The 18,528-nt window shown below is 32.0% G+C and overlaps 2 protein-coding genes across 2 annotated transcripts; both read left to right on the forward strand.

The window, feature by feature from the left end:
- Positions 1-178: 178 nt before the first annotated feature.
- Positions 179-8,203, forward strand: LOC103496514 (uncharacterized protein At2g38710). The gene is made up of 5 exons (XM_008458382.3): positions 179-608; positions 2,618-2,737; positions 4,067-4,181; positions 6,004-6,097; positions 7,675-8,203. Exons 1-5 carry the CDS (start codon positions 505-507, stop codon positions 7,869-7,871), a joined length of 630 nt encoding a protein of 209 aa, XP_008456604.2. The 5' UTR covers positions 179-504; the 3' UTR covers positions 7,872-8,203.
- A 6,664-nt stretch (positions 8,204-14,867) lies between these two features.
- Positions 14,868-18,257, forward strand: LOC103496513 (vesicle-associated membrane protein 727). The gene is made up of 6 exons (XM_008458381.3): positions 14,868-15,042; positions 15,692-15,939; positions 16,023-16,221; positions 16,298-16,418; positions 17,692-17,754; positions 17,861-18,257. The coding sequence occupies exons 2-6, from the start codon at positions 15,750-15,752 to the stop codon at positions 18,002-18,004; spliced, it is 717 nt and encodes a 238-aa protein (XP_008456603.1). The 5' UTR covers positions 14,868-15,042; positions 15,692-15,749; the 3' UTR covers positions 18,005-18,257.
- Positions 18,258-18,528: the final 271 nt, after the last annotated feature.

Raw genomic sequence — 18,528 nt, forward strand, 5'->3', positions numbered from 1 at the left:
TACAATTTTAGAGATAAAAAGGCATAAACATTATGGAGAATGGTTAGACTTTTATAATTTATATATTAAAAGAAAGAAAAACAATATTTATGGGAAGAGTAAATATGAAGAGCCCTAACAAAAGAAGCAATAGGAATAATACTCAAAAATAAAAATAAAAATTTATATACAAATAAACAATCAATTCTTATTGCCATTAGAATAAAGTTTGCAAAAGTGAATCTTTAGAGAAAGAGAGAAAGTAAAGAGGAGAGACAAAAAACCGCTCTTCTCTTCTTCCCCCTTCTTCTTCTTCTTCTTCTTCTTCTTCTTCTTCTTCTTCCCTTCTTCCCTCCTTCCCTCCTTCTTCCTTTTTTTCTGGTCCCTCAATCATTACACCCACCAAATTCTTCTCAACCCCTTTCTCTCCCTCCATTTCTTTATAATAATTTCCTTACAAATTCATCATCTTTCTATTGTTTTTCCCACCTTGTTCACTTCACTTCTTTACTGATTACAGCAACCATGGTGTCTGCCAACAGAGAGATGGTTGTGTACTGTTTCGATACCCTCCTCGCTCACTATAACGGCGAGGAAGCCCCTCCCCCTGCTTTCGATGGCGGTCAACAGTATTTTTTTTTTCTTTATACAACCCTTCTATTATTTTCTTTGTTTTTTTTCACGTGCGATCCTGTACTGGGATTTGTTTGTTTGCATGTTTAGGTTTTGGTGTTTGATCGCGTCTGTGGTTTTACTCACTGACTTTGACGTTGTTAGTGGGTTGGTTTCGATTTTGTGATCGTTATTGGTTTTTGATTTCAAGGTTTGATTTTAATTGTTACTGGGTACTTCAAATTTTAGCGGATTGTTCATTTTGTTGTTTATTTTTTGGTGATTGATGAAGTGTGTGTGTATATATATATATATATATATATATATATATATATATATATATATATTTTTCCCCTTGTTTTAAATAGTTCAATACATATGTTTCATTAAAGGAGCACAGAGGGTGGGAACATTTTAAGTATTTTATAAGTAGTGATAGTTCAATTGTTAATTCAATTTGTTTTTTTTTTTTTTGGGTTTTTTAATTGGTGAATGGTTTCTGTTTTGGCTTCGTTTGCGTGCTGTATATCCTTTTATTTTCTCTACAAAGTATGAATATATTTGATAGATAATGATTAAAAAATGGGGTTGTGGTGGCTGGTAACAAATGATCAGGGGAATAATAACTGTTTTCTTTGTGGCTGCAAGCAAATTCAATTTAGCTACTTCTTGCTACGGACACTGAAAATAGCAACCTTTAGTGAGCATCACTTGGAAAAGCTTAATAAATTGAATGTGCATCTAATTCGATGTCTTTTTTAAAACTAGATCTGCCCAGGAACAAGAAGCTTGTTCTTGAGCTTTAAATGTTTTTTTTTTCATATATTCTCAGTGTTTGAATGGAAGAAATAAGAAAATTTGAACTGATAAATCATTGTATGTTAATTCTAGTACCATTTTTATAATGCTGATGATCTACTTCAGTGCTGTTGACGTCTTTGTTTCTAGTTTTCCCAGAAAGATTAGGTACCTTCTATGCTGATGTTAGTAGATTATATTTTCTGTGTTTATAGTTTCTCGTTCAAGAGTTAAGGCAACGACATCAAGTCCCATATATACAAACAGGCTGTTTTAATGCAGCACATGAGCTATAATGGTTGGTTAATCTGTATGATGAAGTGTATTTCTTCTAAACTAAACATTGGCTGTCTTGAGGCTGCCTTCTCTCTGTTTTTAGCTTATTATTATGTGTTTTTCTGTATTCATAGCAAAACTTGTTGGTTTGACTGTTACTGAGTGATGATTTTTTTGTACATTTATTGTTATAAGATTATATCTCAGTTTTTAATTAAACAAAAAGGAAAAAAAGTTGTCACTGGTTTTCATACAAAACCACTACCGGTTGGTAGTTCTAGCTTTCCTCGCTCTTGCAAGAATACCAATTTCATTTAGAGTATTTTCCTCGCTCTTGCAACAAGGGTACTGAAGTAGTAAGGACATGTGTCTATAATCTACCTGAATAATCTTTTTTGAAAGAGTTACCATGGTAAAACGTGACTGAATGATAAGTGTCTCATAAGATTCATCTTTAACTTCCTTATGATGTCCATAGGGTTATTTCTTGAAGGTTGCTGAAGATATTCTATGTAAAACATTCATATTTCTACTTGCATGTTTTTTGGCCCTTGCTTTGATACTTTCTGGAAGACTGAAACTATTTGTGTCTTGTGATATTTTTTATCTAAATAGATTGTGGGCATGCTTGTTTATTGAGACATATCCAGCTATCAGTCTATAGCTTCTTTACCTTTTTTTGCATGTTATCTTGTGGTTAGCAAACTTTTTTTTTTCTTTTCCTTTTTTCAAGTTCAACCATTGTGGGGTGGGGATCAAACCGTTGACTTTGAGATGGTAATTAGCATCAGTGATCCACTGAGCTATGATTAGATTGGCTGGTTAGACATACTTTTGTAGATGCTTTTGTGATGCTAGCCACTCAAAAGCCTTGTGCTTCACATCTAGTATCTTCTTTCTCTAGATTGCACCTATTTTTATTTTATGTGAATATCTATTTTTTTCCTGCCAGCCCCTTGTTCGTTACCTGGAAAAAAGTGGTCAACGGTGGTGAACCTCGTCTGCGAGGGTGCATAGGAACACTAGAAGCTCGCTGCTTGATAAATGGCTTCAAGGATTATGCTTTAAATAGGTATTGTTGCATAATGGATACTTCTACATCCACTGCTTTATTTTAAAAACTTTCCAAATCAGTTGTTTGACCCGGATATTTTGGACAAAGTATTGTAAGTACTGATCTCTAAATTCATAGATTGAAATTTTAATTTGAAAGTTATGTAATGATCCAAAAGTCTGCCAATGGTGTCCTACATTACTTGTATAATGATGGTGGTGCATGGTTTGCAACCATAGTCTGGTCCAACACCAAGAATTTGTACCTCACTGCTTATTATTGATTATGCTTGTAAACGCACGAAAGTCTGGTTCTCCTTACCTTTGCTCTGGTAGTGTAACATGAATTATTAAAAATATAAGAGATTTTTTGGTCCTTTTGAGTTGGGTTGGGAGTTAAAACTGTAAGATTTTTCATGCAGGCCAAAAGCGCGGAGTAATTGTAGATTCATTGTCCTCTTTTACTCTAGTGACGAAGTCTTCCACAATTTTTTTCCATTTTCTATTTTACTATTGGAAAGCTTTTCTGCAATCCTTTGGCCTGTGTTGCTTCCCTACTTGATTGCGGCTACTGTTTAGATGGACAAGTAGTAAATTTGGTACTTTGTAAAATCCATGGGTTTAATTTTTGCAGTCATCTATTAAAGGTATTGATTTTTTTTGTAAAGAAAAATTTCAATTACAACGTTATGGATGAATAGTTTGATTTTTTTTTTTTTTTAACCCTGTGGCATTTTAAATCTAGTGCGTGTTTGTGCATTTAATACAAATGCTGTCATGAGTCCTTAATAAAGAAAATCTTCAATTACAACACTATGGATGAATAGTTTGATATTTTTTTTGAACCCTGTGCATTTAAATCTAGTGCGTATGTGTGTGCATTTAATACAAATGCTGTCATGAGTCCTTTATCACGTTGTTGTGCTTTCAAGCATATCATGGTGTTCCTGAATTATTACACACGCTGTTGGATGTTTTTGTCAGTTGTCAAAGCAAAGGTTTCACTTAAAGTATGATGTGATGGAGCAGACTTTTTTACCCTTTCCTTGGCTTTCTTAAATCAAATTATATGGGAGAAAGTCAATGGGTGAATGAGAAGTCTATGCACGTGACATAAGTGATCCATATTATTGGAGGTTTACTTCATTTATAAACTGTTTCGATAACTTATTTTTCCTTTTGACGAAGGAAGTAACCTTGGTTCTCTTGCTCTATCTTAACTCTTGCTTTCTCTTTTTCATTGTCATGACTAAATGCAAATTTATTTTTCTATCCGTTCAACCTGCCCTACTTCATTGGCCATCGAGGGAGGGAGTTTGTGAATACTTTTTTCTTGAATATGTTGCAGTGCATTGAGGGACCGGAGGTTCCCCCCAATACAACCCAAAGAATTACCATATTTGGAATGCACAGTTTCCATTCTAGTTGATTATGAAATAGCTACAAATTATCTTGATTGGGAGGTACGTCTCTGTTTCTTTATTTTAATCCAAGGTTTGTGTTTGTGTTCAGTGAGTATAGTAGCGGCTTTGCTTTTCTTCTCTCTCTCAGAATCTGAGCACCTCTTTTTCTTTTTTTTCTTTTTTTCTTTTTCTGATAACAAACAAAATTTTATTGATAAAATGAAATAAAGAGAAACCCCAAGCACCTAAAGATGATTACAAAAAGAGCGCCAATTGGCAACTAAGACCAAAGCTAAAGTTCTTAAAGGGGTGCCCAAATTTGCACCAATAAAAAGCCTTCTTTCATTAAACTATCTGTAAAACATCTCCCAAAAGGAAAAAAAAAAAAAAAACTAAAACAATTTTGTGTATTTATTAATGATTCAAACATCTGGCAGGCTTGAGCTATCTTGTTAGAATAGGATTCATAAACTATCTGCTTTGAAGGAATTCTGATGTTCGGCCTCCTTTTATGATCACCTGCCCAAGAAGGGGGGCAAAAAGGGGAGTAACTCTTCTGAGAGTTAGTTAGAAATATCTGGGCACTAGCAAGGCACTGTAAGGGTATGTTGGGTTAAAAGGTAGCATATCTACATATTAGAAAGGTGTTAAGCCTCTGATTATACATCAATATAAGAGGAAGGGTAAGAAGGTCATAGTGGAGGGGACCAGTTATGTGCATAGCTATGTTTAAAAGGCTGGGGAGCAGGACTAGTGGGGAGAATGTTGGTGTAGGCGTTTGTTATGCTGTTTGTTAGGTGGAGGGAAGTATTTAGGGGGAGAGCAACAGTTTTTCATTTTCAGGTTGAGTGTTAGCAAGTTCTTGAGAGAGAGGAGAGATTACCGGCCCTCTCAAATTGGCTGAGAGAGTTTGTTTTGCCTTAGAGCTTGTTCTTTCTCAGTATGTCTATACGAAGTAAGAGCTGTACCTTACTGAAGCCTGGGTATTTTTCCTGGCTTTGTCTTTTGTAGAAAGTTGTGGAAGAGGAGAGGAAGGTTATATCATCAGCCCTCTCCTATAAGCTGACTCGTTAAGTGTTGCCTTAGCTGTTTCTTCCTCTGAATATCTATATAATATTATAATCTGAGAAATAGCTTGGATCAGATGACTGGTACCTAAAGCTTAAAGGCATATAAGTCAATTTGTTCTTTTTTTTTTTTTTGTGAAACAGAAATGAGCCTCTTTATTAATCTTAACAAGAGAAACTAAAGCTCAAAGTACAAGAGAATTATACTAAGAGCAAAAAGACTTAAAGAACAATCACAACAAAAGTACAAACGAGTTGATCAAAACCTTCAAGACCCATCAAACAAAACAATTTGTTCTTAGACAATAACTAGTTTAATTTAACCCTTTTTCATTGTATGGGCAGTTGTTTTGCTGACTAGAACCGTGTGCTTATCAGGAAAATAATTTTTTTTTGAGCTAGTAGCTACTAAATACATCCATGATGTTTGTGTGACAGGAACTTTCTAGCTATATACTATCACTGGCTCATAGGCATAACTTGCAAGTGGATTACTAAACTAGGCCTGCTAAGAAGTTAATGATAATAGGATTCCAGATGCATGTTTAGTTCATGGTTAAGTACCATCTGATTATCAATACTCTTGCACATATGTATGTAAGAACTCACTCTGCTTGATTGTTAGAAATTAAAAAAGTGCACTGCTGTTATGGCTTGCAAGGATTGGTTGAGCACATTTCATGATTTTGCCTAGTTTTCCTAACGTGTCGAGCTGGTCATGTCCTGCTTGCCTGTCATGCTTTTGGCCAGTCTCGCAGAAGAGTAGGTCTGGTAAGCAGCTTTACTGAATTCAGGGGCTTCATGTCTCATTGCAGGTAGGTAAGCATGGTATTATTATTGAATTTAACGATCCTGATTATAATGCTAGACGAAGTGCTACATATCTGCCCGAGGTCGCTGCCCATGAAGGTATGCTTGCTGTGCTTTTTGTGGAAGTCCTCCTTTCCTTTTATTTTGAAATCCAGCAATTTGCTTTGAATACAAAGTAGTTGTTGGTTATTAAATTTAGACTCCATATCAAATTTATAAATCATATATGTTAAATGGTAGAAAAGAGAACACTAGGTGGAGAAAAAACCACGATAGAGAGTTAGCAAGTCCTAATACAAAAAAGGAAATAAACTTAAAGTAAAATACTAAAATACCCTTGAGGCTAAACTATTAACAAAGCCCCTTGTTTCCAACAATATATAATGTTTTACTTGATTCCTACACCAACTCTTCTTTTAACTTTTATTCCTTGATTTTTTTTCTATTCATTCTATAATAATTAATTAAGTTGAGTTGAGAGAACTCATGTTTTTAGTTCATGAACTTCTAAAATCATTCAATTTTGATTTTTAAACATTAAAATATCTGTAATCTTTTAACGGAATTTTAAGCTTTAATCTATTCTGATGGATGAATTCTTAAATTTCTATGTTGGTCCGTAAAATTTATACAAAATATCTATGGTGGTTCTCTCACTTATTTGATGACCATAATTAGCTATTAGATAGATAAATTGGCTGCATCGGCATGCCACATATAGGTTGAATGAAATAGGTATTAAGTAGGCAAATTTTATGTTGTAAAATAGTAATTACATTTTTAAATTTCAAACAGCTCCCGATTGATAATCATTTTATTTTTGTGAAGTAAGCTTACGAACACTCTCACTTCCACCGGTAGGTTCCTTTATTTTGTTATTTATTTTTTAAGATAACTCTTTCCACAAAAATCGACGCCAGGTTTTGAAGACTAAAGCAAAGTAGTTCTCAAAAACCTGTTTGTCTTTTTAAAAATTGGCTTTAAATTCTATTCTTTCTAAACAATGAAAACCGTGGTAAAAGAAATTTAAAAAACCAAAAATAAAATTGTTATAAAAAAAAGACTAAAATAGATATTTTGAGAGTTACTGATCAAAATGACTCAAAATGATTAGCTTTTTGAAGTTTATGAACTAGAATATAGGTTTGGGAAGAAAACCAAATGGAACAAGGATTCAAATGTGATTTAAACCAAAAAATGATGTATGGCCCCTCCACAACTTCTTTAGTCTAGATGTGCTCCTCTATGAGCTATTTTATCATTTATATAATATATCTGTTTCTGTATATGAAATTGGCATATTTCTTTTTAACATTCGATTTACACAGGCAATTCCTACAATCACTTTCTAGACTCAAGGATGTGAAATAATAGTTTTTACTGTATGCTTGCGTTGTCTCTTATTCCAAGTGTCCTATACTGATACATCTTCCTGTTTTCACTTGAAAATTTTTCATTGCCATGTATCTTCTGTGAGATTGGCAAGTCATCGAGCAGTTTGAGATACTTTGTGGTCTTTTATTAGACTTAGACAGGATGACCTATTTATGCACTTCAAAAGAACAAAATATCTTTTATAGACAAAGCTTTTTGCTTAAAATGTTGCCAAATCTGTTTAGCTTTATAGTTCCTCCAGCTGACTAAGGTTTTGGGTTTGGCTGCATCTTCATTTTTAGGTTGGACAAAAATTGAGGCAATTGACTCATTGATGCGAAAGGCAGGATATAATGGAGCAATCACCGAGTCACTGCGTAAGCGTATTCGATTGACCCGGTACCAGAGCACCCTATTCACCATGCACTATGGCGAGTATGTCTCCTACGTTAAAACCACTAGGGGCTCGACTCCTTGCATTGTCGAGGCCAAAGCCTAACAACCATTTGATTCTTCCAAACGGCTTTTGCTAAAATCTGGAAAGCCTAAGTTTGGGTACTGAACAAAACTAAATATAGGATGCTTGAATGATGTATGTCTTGTGTTCCATTCTTCCCAGATATTTCTTTTGGATCACTGTCTTTTCAGTGCCATTCAACAAGAAGGAAAAAAAGAAAAAAAAAAAAAAAAAAAAGGAAAACACTGAAGAACCCCAATAGCTATTTGGAAAACTTGATCATTCAAGCTTTGCAGCTTCCCTACATTTGGCTGCTCTGTCATACTTAACATTTTCTAAGTTATTATCAATATTGCTATAAGCTTTTTATCCAACTGCTCCTTAACATTAAAATATGAAGCGCTTTCTTCTCTCTTAATTTTATTTGGGTAGTATTACATTATTGATCCTACATTATTCAGTCGTGATTAGTCAAGTTGAGGCGTGTAGAAGTTTACTTTAACATTCTTAGATATTAGAAAGAGAAAATATAAAGTATATATTTCCCTAGCGGAATCATGTAGGTATGATCAATGAATGTTGTGTTGAAACATGATTTCTAATTTATTCTGATTTTTCAAAATGGATTAGCATTTCTTTTGTTAAATTTTATGTTCTTCATGTAAAATTGGAAGTATTTGTTAGCTCATAAGCTTCCTATTAAATGAAAAATAGAGTGCTTTCAGCCGAATGTTTGATCAAAGTATTTTCGTTTTTAAAGAAATCGTATTTGTAAAAATAATATGAAAATTGGCTGGAACTTTAGGATGACCCAGTAATTAAACGATAAAAATGGGAGCTTTCCCAAATTAATTTTTAAAATTTAGGAGCATTAAACAAACTTACTCTAAATTCTATAACTACTTTTTGGCTACTTTGATTTTTGTATTATTTATTACGTATCAAATAAATACATAAAAATGTGTACTTCAAATGAAAAGGAAGGAAAAGATCGAAATTGATAGGTCAATTGAGCCTTTGATAGTAAACATTATTTCAATTGAGCTATGTTTGAAAGATAATGAAATAATCTTTTTTAGTATAAATTCGGAGCAGAAATTTATACACGTCTTAGTTTTAGTATGTGTGTCAATAAAACTAAATTATTGTTCATTAGAACCAAACAGTTGTATGATTTAAAGATTAATTATGACAATATAATAATATAATCATCTAAAGGTTGGATCATAAAACATATTCATATTTAGATAGAATACGTTTAAGTCAACAGTTAACACACTATTATAACTAATAAAAATACGTGTTTAGAATATAATGTTGCAAACGGAGTAATTATTTCATTAAGTTATGTTAGTGTTGGATGAATTATGTATACTTCTTTTGAGTTCAAGAATTGTAATTAAATGAATTGAAGTCCAATTGAAATATAGATAGATAATTATAAGATCAATTAATTACTTGGATTAAAAATACACAATGACATCTTATGGAGGTTGTTACTTAAGTTTCTTTTCTTAAAACGCGTTAACAAAGCAAATACACGAAAATAATTAAAGAGAATTAATAATTGAAGAGAGTCAACGTAGTTTTTAAGCCACACCAAAAAGAAATGAAATCTTCGAGTATGAGTATCTAAATCATATGCAAATAGTATTACACTTACAATTAAGGGAATCATGGATAGATCCATTTGAATTGTACTTTCGAATGATACTACTGAATATGTCAATCTCATTGATGTAACAATGTTTTCCAACCAAAAATTATCAGAGAATTCTTGAATCGGTCTCCACCTAGATAGAGGCGAGAACAACTTTACCACAGTCGATATTGATAATTAAATTCAAAAAATGAAAAATATTTATAAGAAATAGCAAAATGAATAAATATTTATTCGCTAAAAAATAAAATGTAATGAATTTTTGTCTATCAGTGATTTTCTTTCCGAAGGGTAAATAATTTTTATTATTATTATTTTTGAAAAAGGCCCTTAACAAATTGCAAACCTATGAGGATTTAAATATTCAATAATGTTTTATTAGATGTCTTAATAACTAAGTAATGCTGTTGTTGACCAAATGTATATAACCATAATAAATTGAAACCCTACCCAAGTGAGTAAATCAATAATTAACTAATATCAAATAATTATCTAGGTTAATAATTATTTAAGATATTGATGTATTTATGAAATATTTTGTTTAGTTAAACAACACATTAAAAGTAGAATTTGAACCTTTAGGGCCCATTTGGTAACGTTTCTGTTTCCCGTTTCTGTTTCTAATTTTTTAAGAAACAGACGTGTTTGGTAACGTTCTTGTTTCTTGTTCTTAAAATAATTAGGAAACGTTTCTGGTTTAATCAGAAATTCGTGGGAACGATAAAAAAAGTTTCTCTTCGTTCCGTTCCTATTCTCTCCTTTCGTTTCTCCTCTTCGTTTTCAGGCTTTCTTCTCCGGCGATTCTTCTTCTCTCTTTATTTTTCGTTTATTCTCCGGCTTTCGTGCTCTGTTTCTTCTTCGTTCTCCAACTAAAGGTATGGCTCTCAATCCCTCTTTCTCTTGCCGATTTTACTGATGGATTTTTCTTTCAGATCTATTTTCATTTTCATCAGATCTATCTCATTTGTGTTTATGTTAAGGGAAATCTATCGTTTTAAAATGGGATGTTAGAAATCCATGGTTTTAAAAGGCTTTCAATCCCTCTTTCTCCTTATGGGTTTTTTTTTTTCAGATCTGTTCTTTTTTTTGCTGGTGTTGTGTTTCTATGTTTTTTTTTATGGCTCTCAATCCATAATTACTATTACATTTTAGATGTCACAAAAATCAACTGAACAACTTTGTGTAAATGACGTTGTTGAGATTGATGGATTAAAAGGTAAGGGACCATGGTTAAATAAGAGTGAAGCTTTGTTTGTAGACTTAATGGATGAAGAGGTTGCAAAAGGCAATCGACCAACTACAACGTTTACAAAAACTAGTTGGAATTATATGAGAAACCAACTAAATGCTAGTACAAGATTTAATTATTCTCATGATCAATTGAAAAATAAGTTCAACAAATTAAGACAAATTTACAAAGATTTCAAAAAGATATTGAGTGATACGATAGGAAATGGTTGTGATCCATTACTAGGTACCATCAATCTTGAAGAGGAGCAATGGAACGAGCTTTTTAAGGTATAATAGTTGCATTTTTTCCATTTCTAATCATCTATAGGCGAATAAGAGAGCTAAAAAGTTTTCATTTTCTATAGGTGAATAAGAGAGCTAAAAAGTTTAGAAAAAGTGGTTGCCCACATTATGAAAAGCTCGTAAGGATTTTTTAGAGATACTACTGCAACAGGTATAAATGCTTGTCCGTCAACAAGACTTATCTCAGATTCTGAAGATGAAAATGAAAATGATGTTGCAAGCAACACAAACATTGGTGTTAAAGAGAATGATAAAGAAAAAAAAGCAAAAAACGAGTTCGAAGAAATAGAGATGAATTTGGCAGTTTCTTCTCATCATTCTTAGATGTATATACGGAGAATGCAAAGAGAAAGAATGACATCCTTGAGAAAAGATCTTTTGGTTGTATATCTAGCGTTGTTGATGAGAGCCAAACATCAAGCAAAAAGATGATCTCCACGAAGAGTTGATGGAATGTTTAGATATTTTAAATACAATGGAGGATGTTGATGGAGAGACTTATTCCAAAATACTAAAACTCTTGCACGGAGATCTTGCTTGGAGAAAGCTATTTTTGCGCATGCCCGATTCAAGGAAGAGAGGTTTCATAAATAGTCTTTAGATGTCACTTAGGGATTGTTTTAGGATTATGTCATCTAATTTTTAATATTAGACTTGAACATGGATGTTGTATGTTTGACATTATGGTTTGGGAAAGTTACATAAATTTTCTTTTCTTCCATCTTCGTCTGTTTCTTTTCTTTTTTTTTTTTCAAACTGTTATTTGGTTCATCGTGTATTATTTAGATTGGAGTAGCCAAATGTAAACAATCGTGTAAAAAAAATAAATTATCTAAATGATCGTGTAACCAAATTTTGAGTCAAATCTAAACGATCATGTACCAAAAGAATTAAAAAAATTAAATCTAAACGGTCGTGTACCAAATTTTGAGCCAAATCTAAATGATCGTGTACCAAAAGAATTAAAAAAATAAATCTAAACGATCGTGTACCATATTTTGAACAAAATCTAAATGATCGTGTACCAAAAGAAATAAAAAAAATAAATCTAAACGATCGCGTACCATATTTTGAACAACATCTAAACGATCGTGTACCAAATTTTGAGCCAAGTCTAAACGATCATGTACCAAAACAATTAAAAAAATAAATCTAAACGATAGTGTACCAAATTTTGAGCTAAATCTAAACGATCGTGTACCTTTCTTGTGTTTGATTTATGGATATACTAGTGAATTGATATGGACTTGATTCAAGATAATCATTCCAATGACAATTTTGATTCTGACGACGATGACGATGGTATCTTCATCCTTTTTACTTTATTCTACATGAGCTTGCACAGGATACAATCTTCAAAACAACCATGTAGAACTTCTGCACTAAGAGGACATGATTATGTGATCGAGTTGTTAATGGAAACGATAGTAGATGTTTTGATTATTTTAGGATGAAAAGAATTACATCCATAAAGTTTTGTGAAGATTTAAAATCAAAGACGAATCTGAAACCATCTAGATATCTTACCGTTCAAGAAAAAGTTGTTATATTCTTATTAATCATATCACATAATGAAAGCAATCGTATAGCAGCAGAAAGATTTCAACATTCGGATCATACTATTTCTCTAGCTTTTAACCTTGTTTTGAGGAAGGTTTGCAAGATTGGTAGAGAAATTATTCGTCCACCCAATATGGACAATGTACCAATGGAGATCGTATCAAATTCAAAATATTACCCTTTCTTTAAGGTAATGCGTTAATGTTTTGATTTATTTTCAGAAATAAATGTTTTGAAATATATTTGTGTTTTTTATTATCCTTTAGGATTGTATTGGTGCTATTAATGGTACTCATGTTGCTGCAAGTATTCCCCAAAATGAACAAATACCGTTTCGTGGAAGAAAAACTAACACGACATGGAATATAATGTGTGTTTGTTCATTTGATATGTTATTCACGTATGTCATGTCTGGTTGGGAAGGATCAGCCAATGATTCTCGCATACTTCTAGAATGTATCAAGAATATCGGGAATAAATTTCCTATGCCTAAGAGAGGTAAATGATTATGTGTTTTTCATAACTTTAATTCCATATTTGACTTTATGATAATTTTTTATTTGCTTTATTATATGCAGATCAATACTATCTTATCGATTTAGGATATTCAAATATGCCCGGATTTTTAGCACCATTTCGAGGTCAAAGATGTCATTTACGATTTTAGAGAAAGGAGACATCGCCCTCGAGGTAAAGAAGAAGTGTTTAATTATCGACATTCTTCACTATGAAATGTCATTGAATGTTGTTTTAATGTGCTAAAGGCTCGATTTCCTATTTTTAAACAAATACCTCCTTACCCGATCAAGACACAAAAATATATATCGATAACATGTTGCACAGTTCACAATTATATTAGATTGAATGATCATCAAGATGATCTTTTCAATGACTTTAGCAATGAATTAATGATCGTTGAAGATACACATAATTTGTCGGCCAATTTGCAGAATGATAGAATTGAATTAGATGTGAGTCGACAACATCTACGGAAAATGACTCGAGTGAGAGATGATATTGCGAATCAAATTTGGACAACATTTGAAGGATAGATACAATTTTATGTTTATGTTATTCTTTTTATTTGTGCAGTGGGACTTATTTGTATTAAATGATATAAAGTATTTTTGATCATTTTCATTTCTATATTTAATGTAGGACATAAATTTTTATTTAATGTTTAAGTGAATTACACGTGAATAAAATAAAATTAGTAAAATAAAAATAAATCTTGAAGAGGAGCAATCATACAAACTATTAAACAAGAAATAATAATAAACAGTTACCAAACACATTTTATGTTTCAGTTTCTTTTTCTAAAGAAACAAGAAACAAGAAACAGAAACAGTTATCAATCACGTTCATGTTTCTTATTCTCAAAAAAAGAGGAAACAAGAGACAAAAAACAAGAAACAAGAAACAAAGAACAGAAATGTTACCAAACGGGAAATGTCCAATTTCCCCTCTTTTTGGTTAATAAATAAAGAACAATTTTAATTAGTTAAAATGTAATATTAACTAATTAAATAACTAAATAATATCTATAAACATAATTTTAAAGAATAAAACGACAAATTTTTATAGTAATAAACATTAATAAACACATATCCGGGTTAATGTTAGTAGTCTACTATTACTAATAAACAATAATATTTTGTTATATTTAAAAATATTTAAGTCTCTTTTACTGTATTTAAAACAACCATATATTTATATCTTATATTTATTATTTAAAAGGAAAATCGTATAATTTTATAAAATAGTCAAATTATTGATTCAGTCTATAAACTATAAAATTTATATCTATACATCACTTTGAATCTCACGAATTTAGTTTTTAGTTATATTTTTATTTAAACACACGAATCACTGTACACATAAAATTGAAAATTCGAATTCTATTGAACTTAAACGTTGTATTTAACATAAATTTAATAACTTGATTTTTAAAAATAATTCAGTTTTTTAGAATGAAATTAAAAATAGAAGAACGTTAATGTCTAAATCAAAATATTTATAAAATTTAACAAAAAATTTAAGGTTTTATTTCTAATAGAAATCGATAAACTTCATTTAACATCTATTAATAAGATAAAAATCTATGTATAGAATAAGCAGTACAGTTTTATTATATTTTGTAAATATTGTCGGTGATTTTTTCTTTACAATAATTTTGGTTAATAATTTATAATTTTATGTTTATAGATTTGAATAGAATATTTAAAATGTTAAATAAGGGATTTTTTTGAATAAATTATATATAACACATTTTGTTTTATTTAATTATATAAAAGAGTTGTTCCTAAAGCGAGACGGACGGTTAAACTGATTGAGGCTTTGGGTTCCTTTATATATTTACTCTCCTTTTTTCTTTCCCCCAATTTCATGTTTTCTTCAAACTGATCCATCTTTCATTAGCTTCAATCTTACGTGAAGTTGACTACAGATTTCCAGTTTAAGGTTCGTAATTTCCCCTTTGTTCTTCGATTCTTTTCACTTTCTGATTCGATCCTCGTTTTTAATTTTGTTTTTCTCAATATCTTTGGAACAATCTGTTTAGGGTTTGATTTGCTCGTCCTTCGTCATAATTTACAATCCTTGTTTTCTTTTTCATTTCATGTTATTCATTATCTCAAAAAATGTTGGGGTGTATTTGATGCAATTGTGTATTGGGTACTGTCATTTGATAAAATTAGTTGTTGTGTTTGATTAAATTCTTACTGCCATACAAAACAAAGTGTACAACTTCCTCCTGCTTCTTGGATTGCTTGTCCCTACATACTCAAACATTCGTGGCCTTTGTTAGTTTGGGCTCAATTCGTGTAAACGACTAGTATGGAAACCATAGGAATTAACAAAGCTGAACAACCTTCAGCCAAGACCCAGGAATTTAAGTGATGAATGTTTATACGTGATTTCAATTAGAGAAGTCCCAACAGTCAACATTGACTGATAACTGAGCTTAGTTACAAACTGAATGAGAATACAATAGCGGAAAGGATAACCTCGTATCGTGTTATTAACTAGATTTTTTTGGAATTATCCATGTTTCATACCACCGGGTTGTGAATGAATTTCAATTAATTATATTCATTTTTACATTTTGTAGGTTACTGCTGCAGTTTGTGACTGCTACTACTTTGATTCTTCTCAGTTAACCGTGAGAGATGAGTCAGAAAGGCCTGATATATAGCTTTGTTGCTAAAGGGACTGTTGTTTTAGCAGAACACACATCATTCTCAGGGAATTTTAGTACTATTGCCGTTCAGTGCTTACAGAGATTGCCTTCTAATAGCAGCAAATGCACATACTCATGTGATGGGCATACATTCAACTTTCTTCTTGACAGTGGATTTGGTATTTTGCTCTCTTAACTATGATAATTTACTTGTTTTGACTGCACTGGCACATGTTGCTAATTGTGTTTGATTGATTTCCAGTTTTTCTGGCTGTTGCCGATGAATCAGTTGGAAGGAATATGCCATTTGTATTTCTTGAACGTGTAAAAGATGACTTTAAACAGCGGTATGGCTCAAGTATCAAGGATGAGAATCCTCACCCACTTGCAGATGATGAGGACGATGATGATTTATTTCTAGACCGATTCAGTGTTGCATACACTCTTGACAGAGAATTTGGGTATGCCCTTGTCTATTATCAATGTGTGAGCTTTATGTTATACATTTTATCTAACAACCTCTAATATTCATGATAGGCCAAGGCTTAAGGAGCACATGCAATATTGCATGAGCCACCCGGAAGAAATGAGTAAACTCTCCAAGCTGAAGGCTCAAATAACAGAGGTGAAAGGAATTATGATGGATAACATCGAAAAGGTTAGACTTTTTGTTTTATGAAATTATGCAATTTCTCCGCAAGATTTTCTATTGAGGTTTTGAAAGATGATATATGTTCTTTTGCACAATCACCGTTGTGCATAATGTATAAAACTAAAAGTACCTTTTAATATCTCACCCTCCACCCTCTAATTCTTCCTCCTTTTCCACATCATCTTGGAAAATGTAACAAATCTCATCAAACATTTATCTTGGCATACCTCCAGTAGATCAGCCAAGTAGCATTTTAGCCATGAGTACTGAACAAAATTTTGCTCCCTCGAAGTACGCATAATATTTTAGACTTTCAGTGATTATGTTGCAAGGAAGTAGATATAAAAAATATTACAAGTGTGTTGCTTGCTTGTTTTCAAAGGACCAGATTCTTATCTGGATTTGTTGAAGAATAATTATGCAAAGAATTTGGCACTGGTCAGTTATGGTTATGAATAAGTAGATTGGAAGTGGTTAAATATCTCACACACATTTCTCCCTCCTCCATGCTTAGCCATTGGAAATGATTTTGGTGATTTTGTGCAATATAGCAAAACTTTGGCATTTTGTCTTAGACACAATAAAGTGCCAATTTGATAGGATTTTCATTATATTGCAAGTGATTTTCTTATTTGAACCTACAAGTTTCTGAATACATACAAAAGATGTGCTGTTTAATTTACATGCATGCAATAGAAGCTTTATGTCAAATCTTGGGGATAAATTTGGTGGCATATCCTTGAGTGGGTAATGGAAATTTGTTGGAACGGACTGGCTATCCACTCTTTAACAATAAAAGCTAGGTAGTAAAATATGATTATTTGATAGCTGACATAAGGATTCAACCTTTTCAGTTTTTAACTGATGAACGGAACATATTTCATTATTCTATTTTTTATTTTTAACTAAGTAAAGAAAAATGTTGGACCACCTATGTTGACTAAAGTCGCCGAATTGAGATATTGCTTGGTTTGGCAAAAGGGAGAAAAGAGGGGATTGATGAGTTGTTCATGTATGCCGATCATGCCATATTCTTTGAATTGTCCATGTATGGTTGCTTTTGTTTCCTGTAATAAAGAGGGGGAGAGATGCTTAGAAGTACCTTCTGCAAAAGAAAAAAAAAAGAAAAAGCTGAAAATGAGGAGTTTTCTTCCAGTTAGCTGCACTAGTCACTAAAGTTGTACGCTCCTAAGACAAGGGAGACTCGGGGATAGGAAATCTATAACTTATCTCTCTCATCTGTCTGTATAGATATGATATCAATTTCCTTCGCTTGTAGGTCTTAGACCGTGGTGAACGGATCGAGCTTCTGGTGGACAAAACAGAAAACTTACAATTTCAGGTATAAATCATTTAATCTATGAGAACATTGAATGGAAACTAGGAAGATAAGAAAAAAGAATCATATAGCTTTCTTGTTTAACATTGGGATCTCTGTTTAAATTTAGGCCGATAACTTTCATCGACAAGGGAGGCAACTTCGGCGAAAAATGTGGCTTCAGAGTTTACAAATGAAGCTGATGGTTGGTGGAGGAATCTTGGTCTTGTTCATCATACTTTGGTTTATTGTATGCGGTGGTTTCAAGTGTTGATTTGGTAAAGTTAGTAAGAGATGAGTGTTTTCAGTTGGCTTTGTATGGAAGGAAACTATTACCAAATATATAAATATATAATATATAATATGCTTTGTCTCTTGTTCTAATTTGTAATTAGCATTCTATAATTAAATTTACCTGTTAAAATTTATTGTGGGACAGGACAGGACTGGATTTGTTCTAGCAAAGGGTCTCCTTGTAATTTTCCTTCCTTTCTGGCTTTCTTAATCTTTATTAATTTTTAAGACTATCTTCCCATCTGATTATCCTTTCCTTTCTTTGGTAATACTTCGCTTCCATTCTTAATTTTTATTAACTTTCAAGTCTATGTTTGCATGTGATTATCCTTTCTTTTGTATTATTATTTATTTGTTCTTCAGCCCTAATTGTAGGTTGAAAGGTCACTCAATGATTTTCATTTTGAAAACATGTATACAAAAAAATAAATTAACTCATGGAAGATTTTGTAGTCTTTGTGTTTTAGTTGGTGTGGTGTTGTACCCATTAATTGAAAATACTTT

This window comes from Cucumis melo, chromosome 3, assembly GCF_025177605.1.
Source record: "Cucumis melo cultivar AY chromosome 3, USDA_Cmelo_AY_1.0, whole genome shotgun sequence".
Classification (NCBI taxonomy): domain Eukaryota; kingdom Viridiplantae; phylum Streptophyta; class Magnoliopsida; order Cucurbitales; family Cucurbitaceae; genus Cucumis; species Cucumis melo.

Coding starts and splice junctions, on each gene's coding strand:
- LOC103496514 (XM_008458382.3), top strand. CDS start 505: ATGGTGTCTGCCAACAGAGAGATGGTTGTGTACTGTTTCGATACCCTC. Junction 609..2,617: donor GCTTTCGATGGCGGTCAACA/GTATTTTTTTTT, acceptor TTTTCCTGCCAG/CCCCTTGTTCGTTACCTGGA. Junction 4,182..6,003: donor CAAATTATCTTGATTGGGAG/GTACGTCTCTGT, acceptor GTCTCATTGCAG/GTAGGTAAGCATGGTATTAT.
- LOC103496513 (XM_008458381.3), top strand. CDS start 15,750: ATGAGTCAGAAAGGCCTGATATATAGCTTTGTTGCTAAAGGGACTGTT. Junction 15,940..16,022: donor TCTTCTTGACAGTGGATTTG/GTATTTTGCTCT, acceptor ATTGATTTCCAG/TTTTTCTGGCTGTTGCCGAT. Junction 17,755..17,860: donor CAGAAAACTTACAATTTCAG/GTATAAATCATT, acceptor GTTTAAATTTAG/GCCGATAACTTTCATCGACA.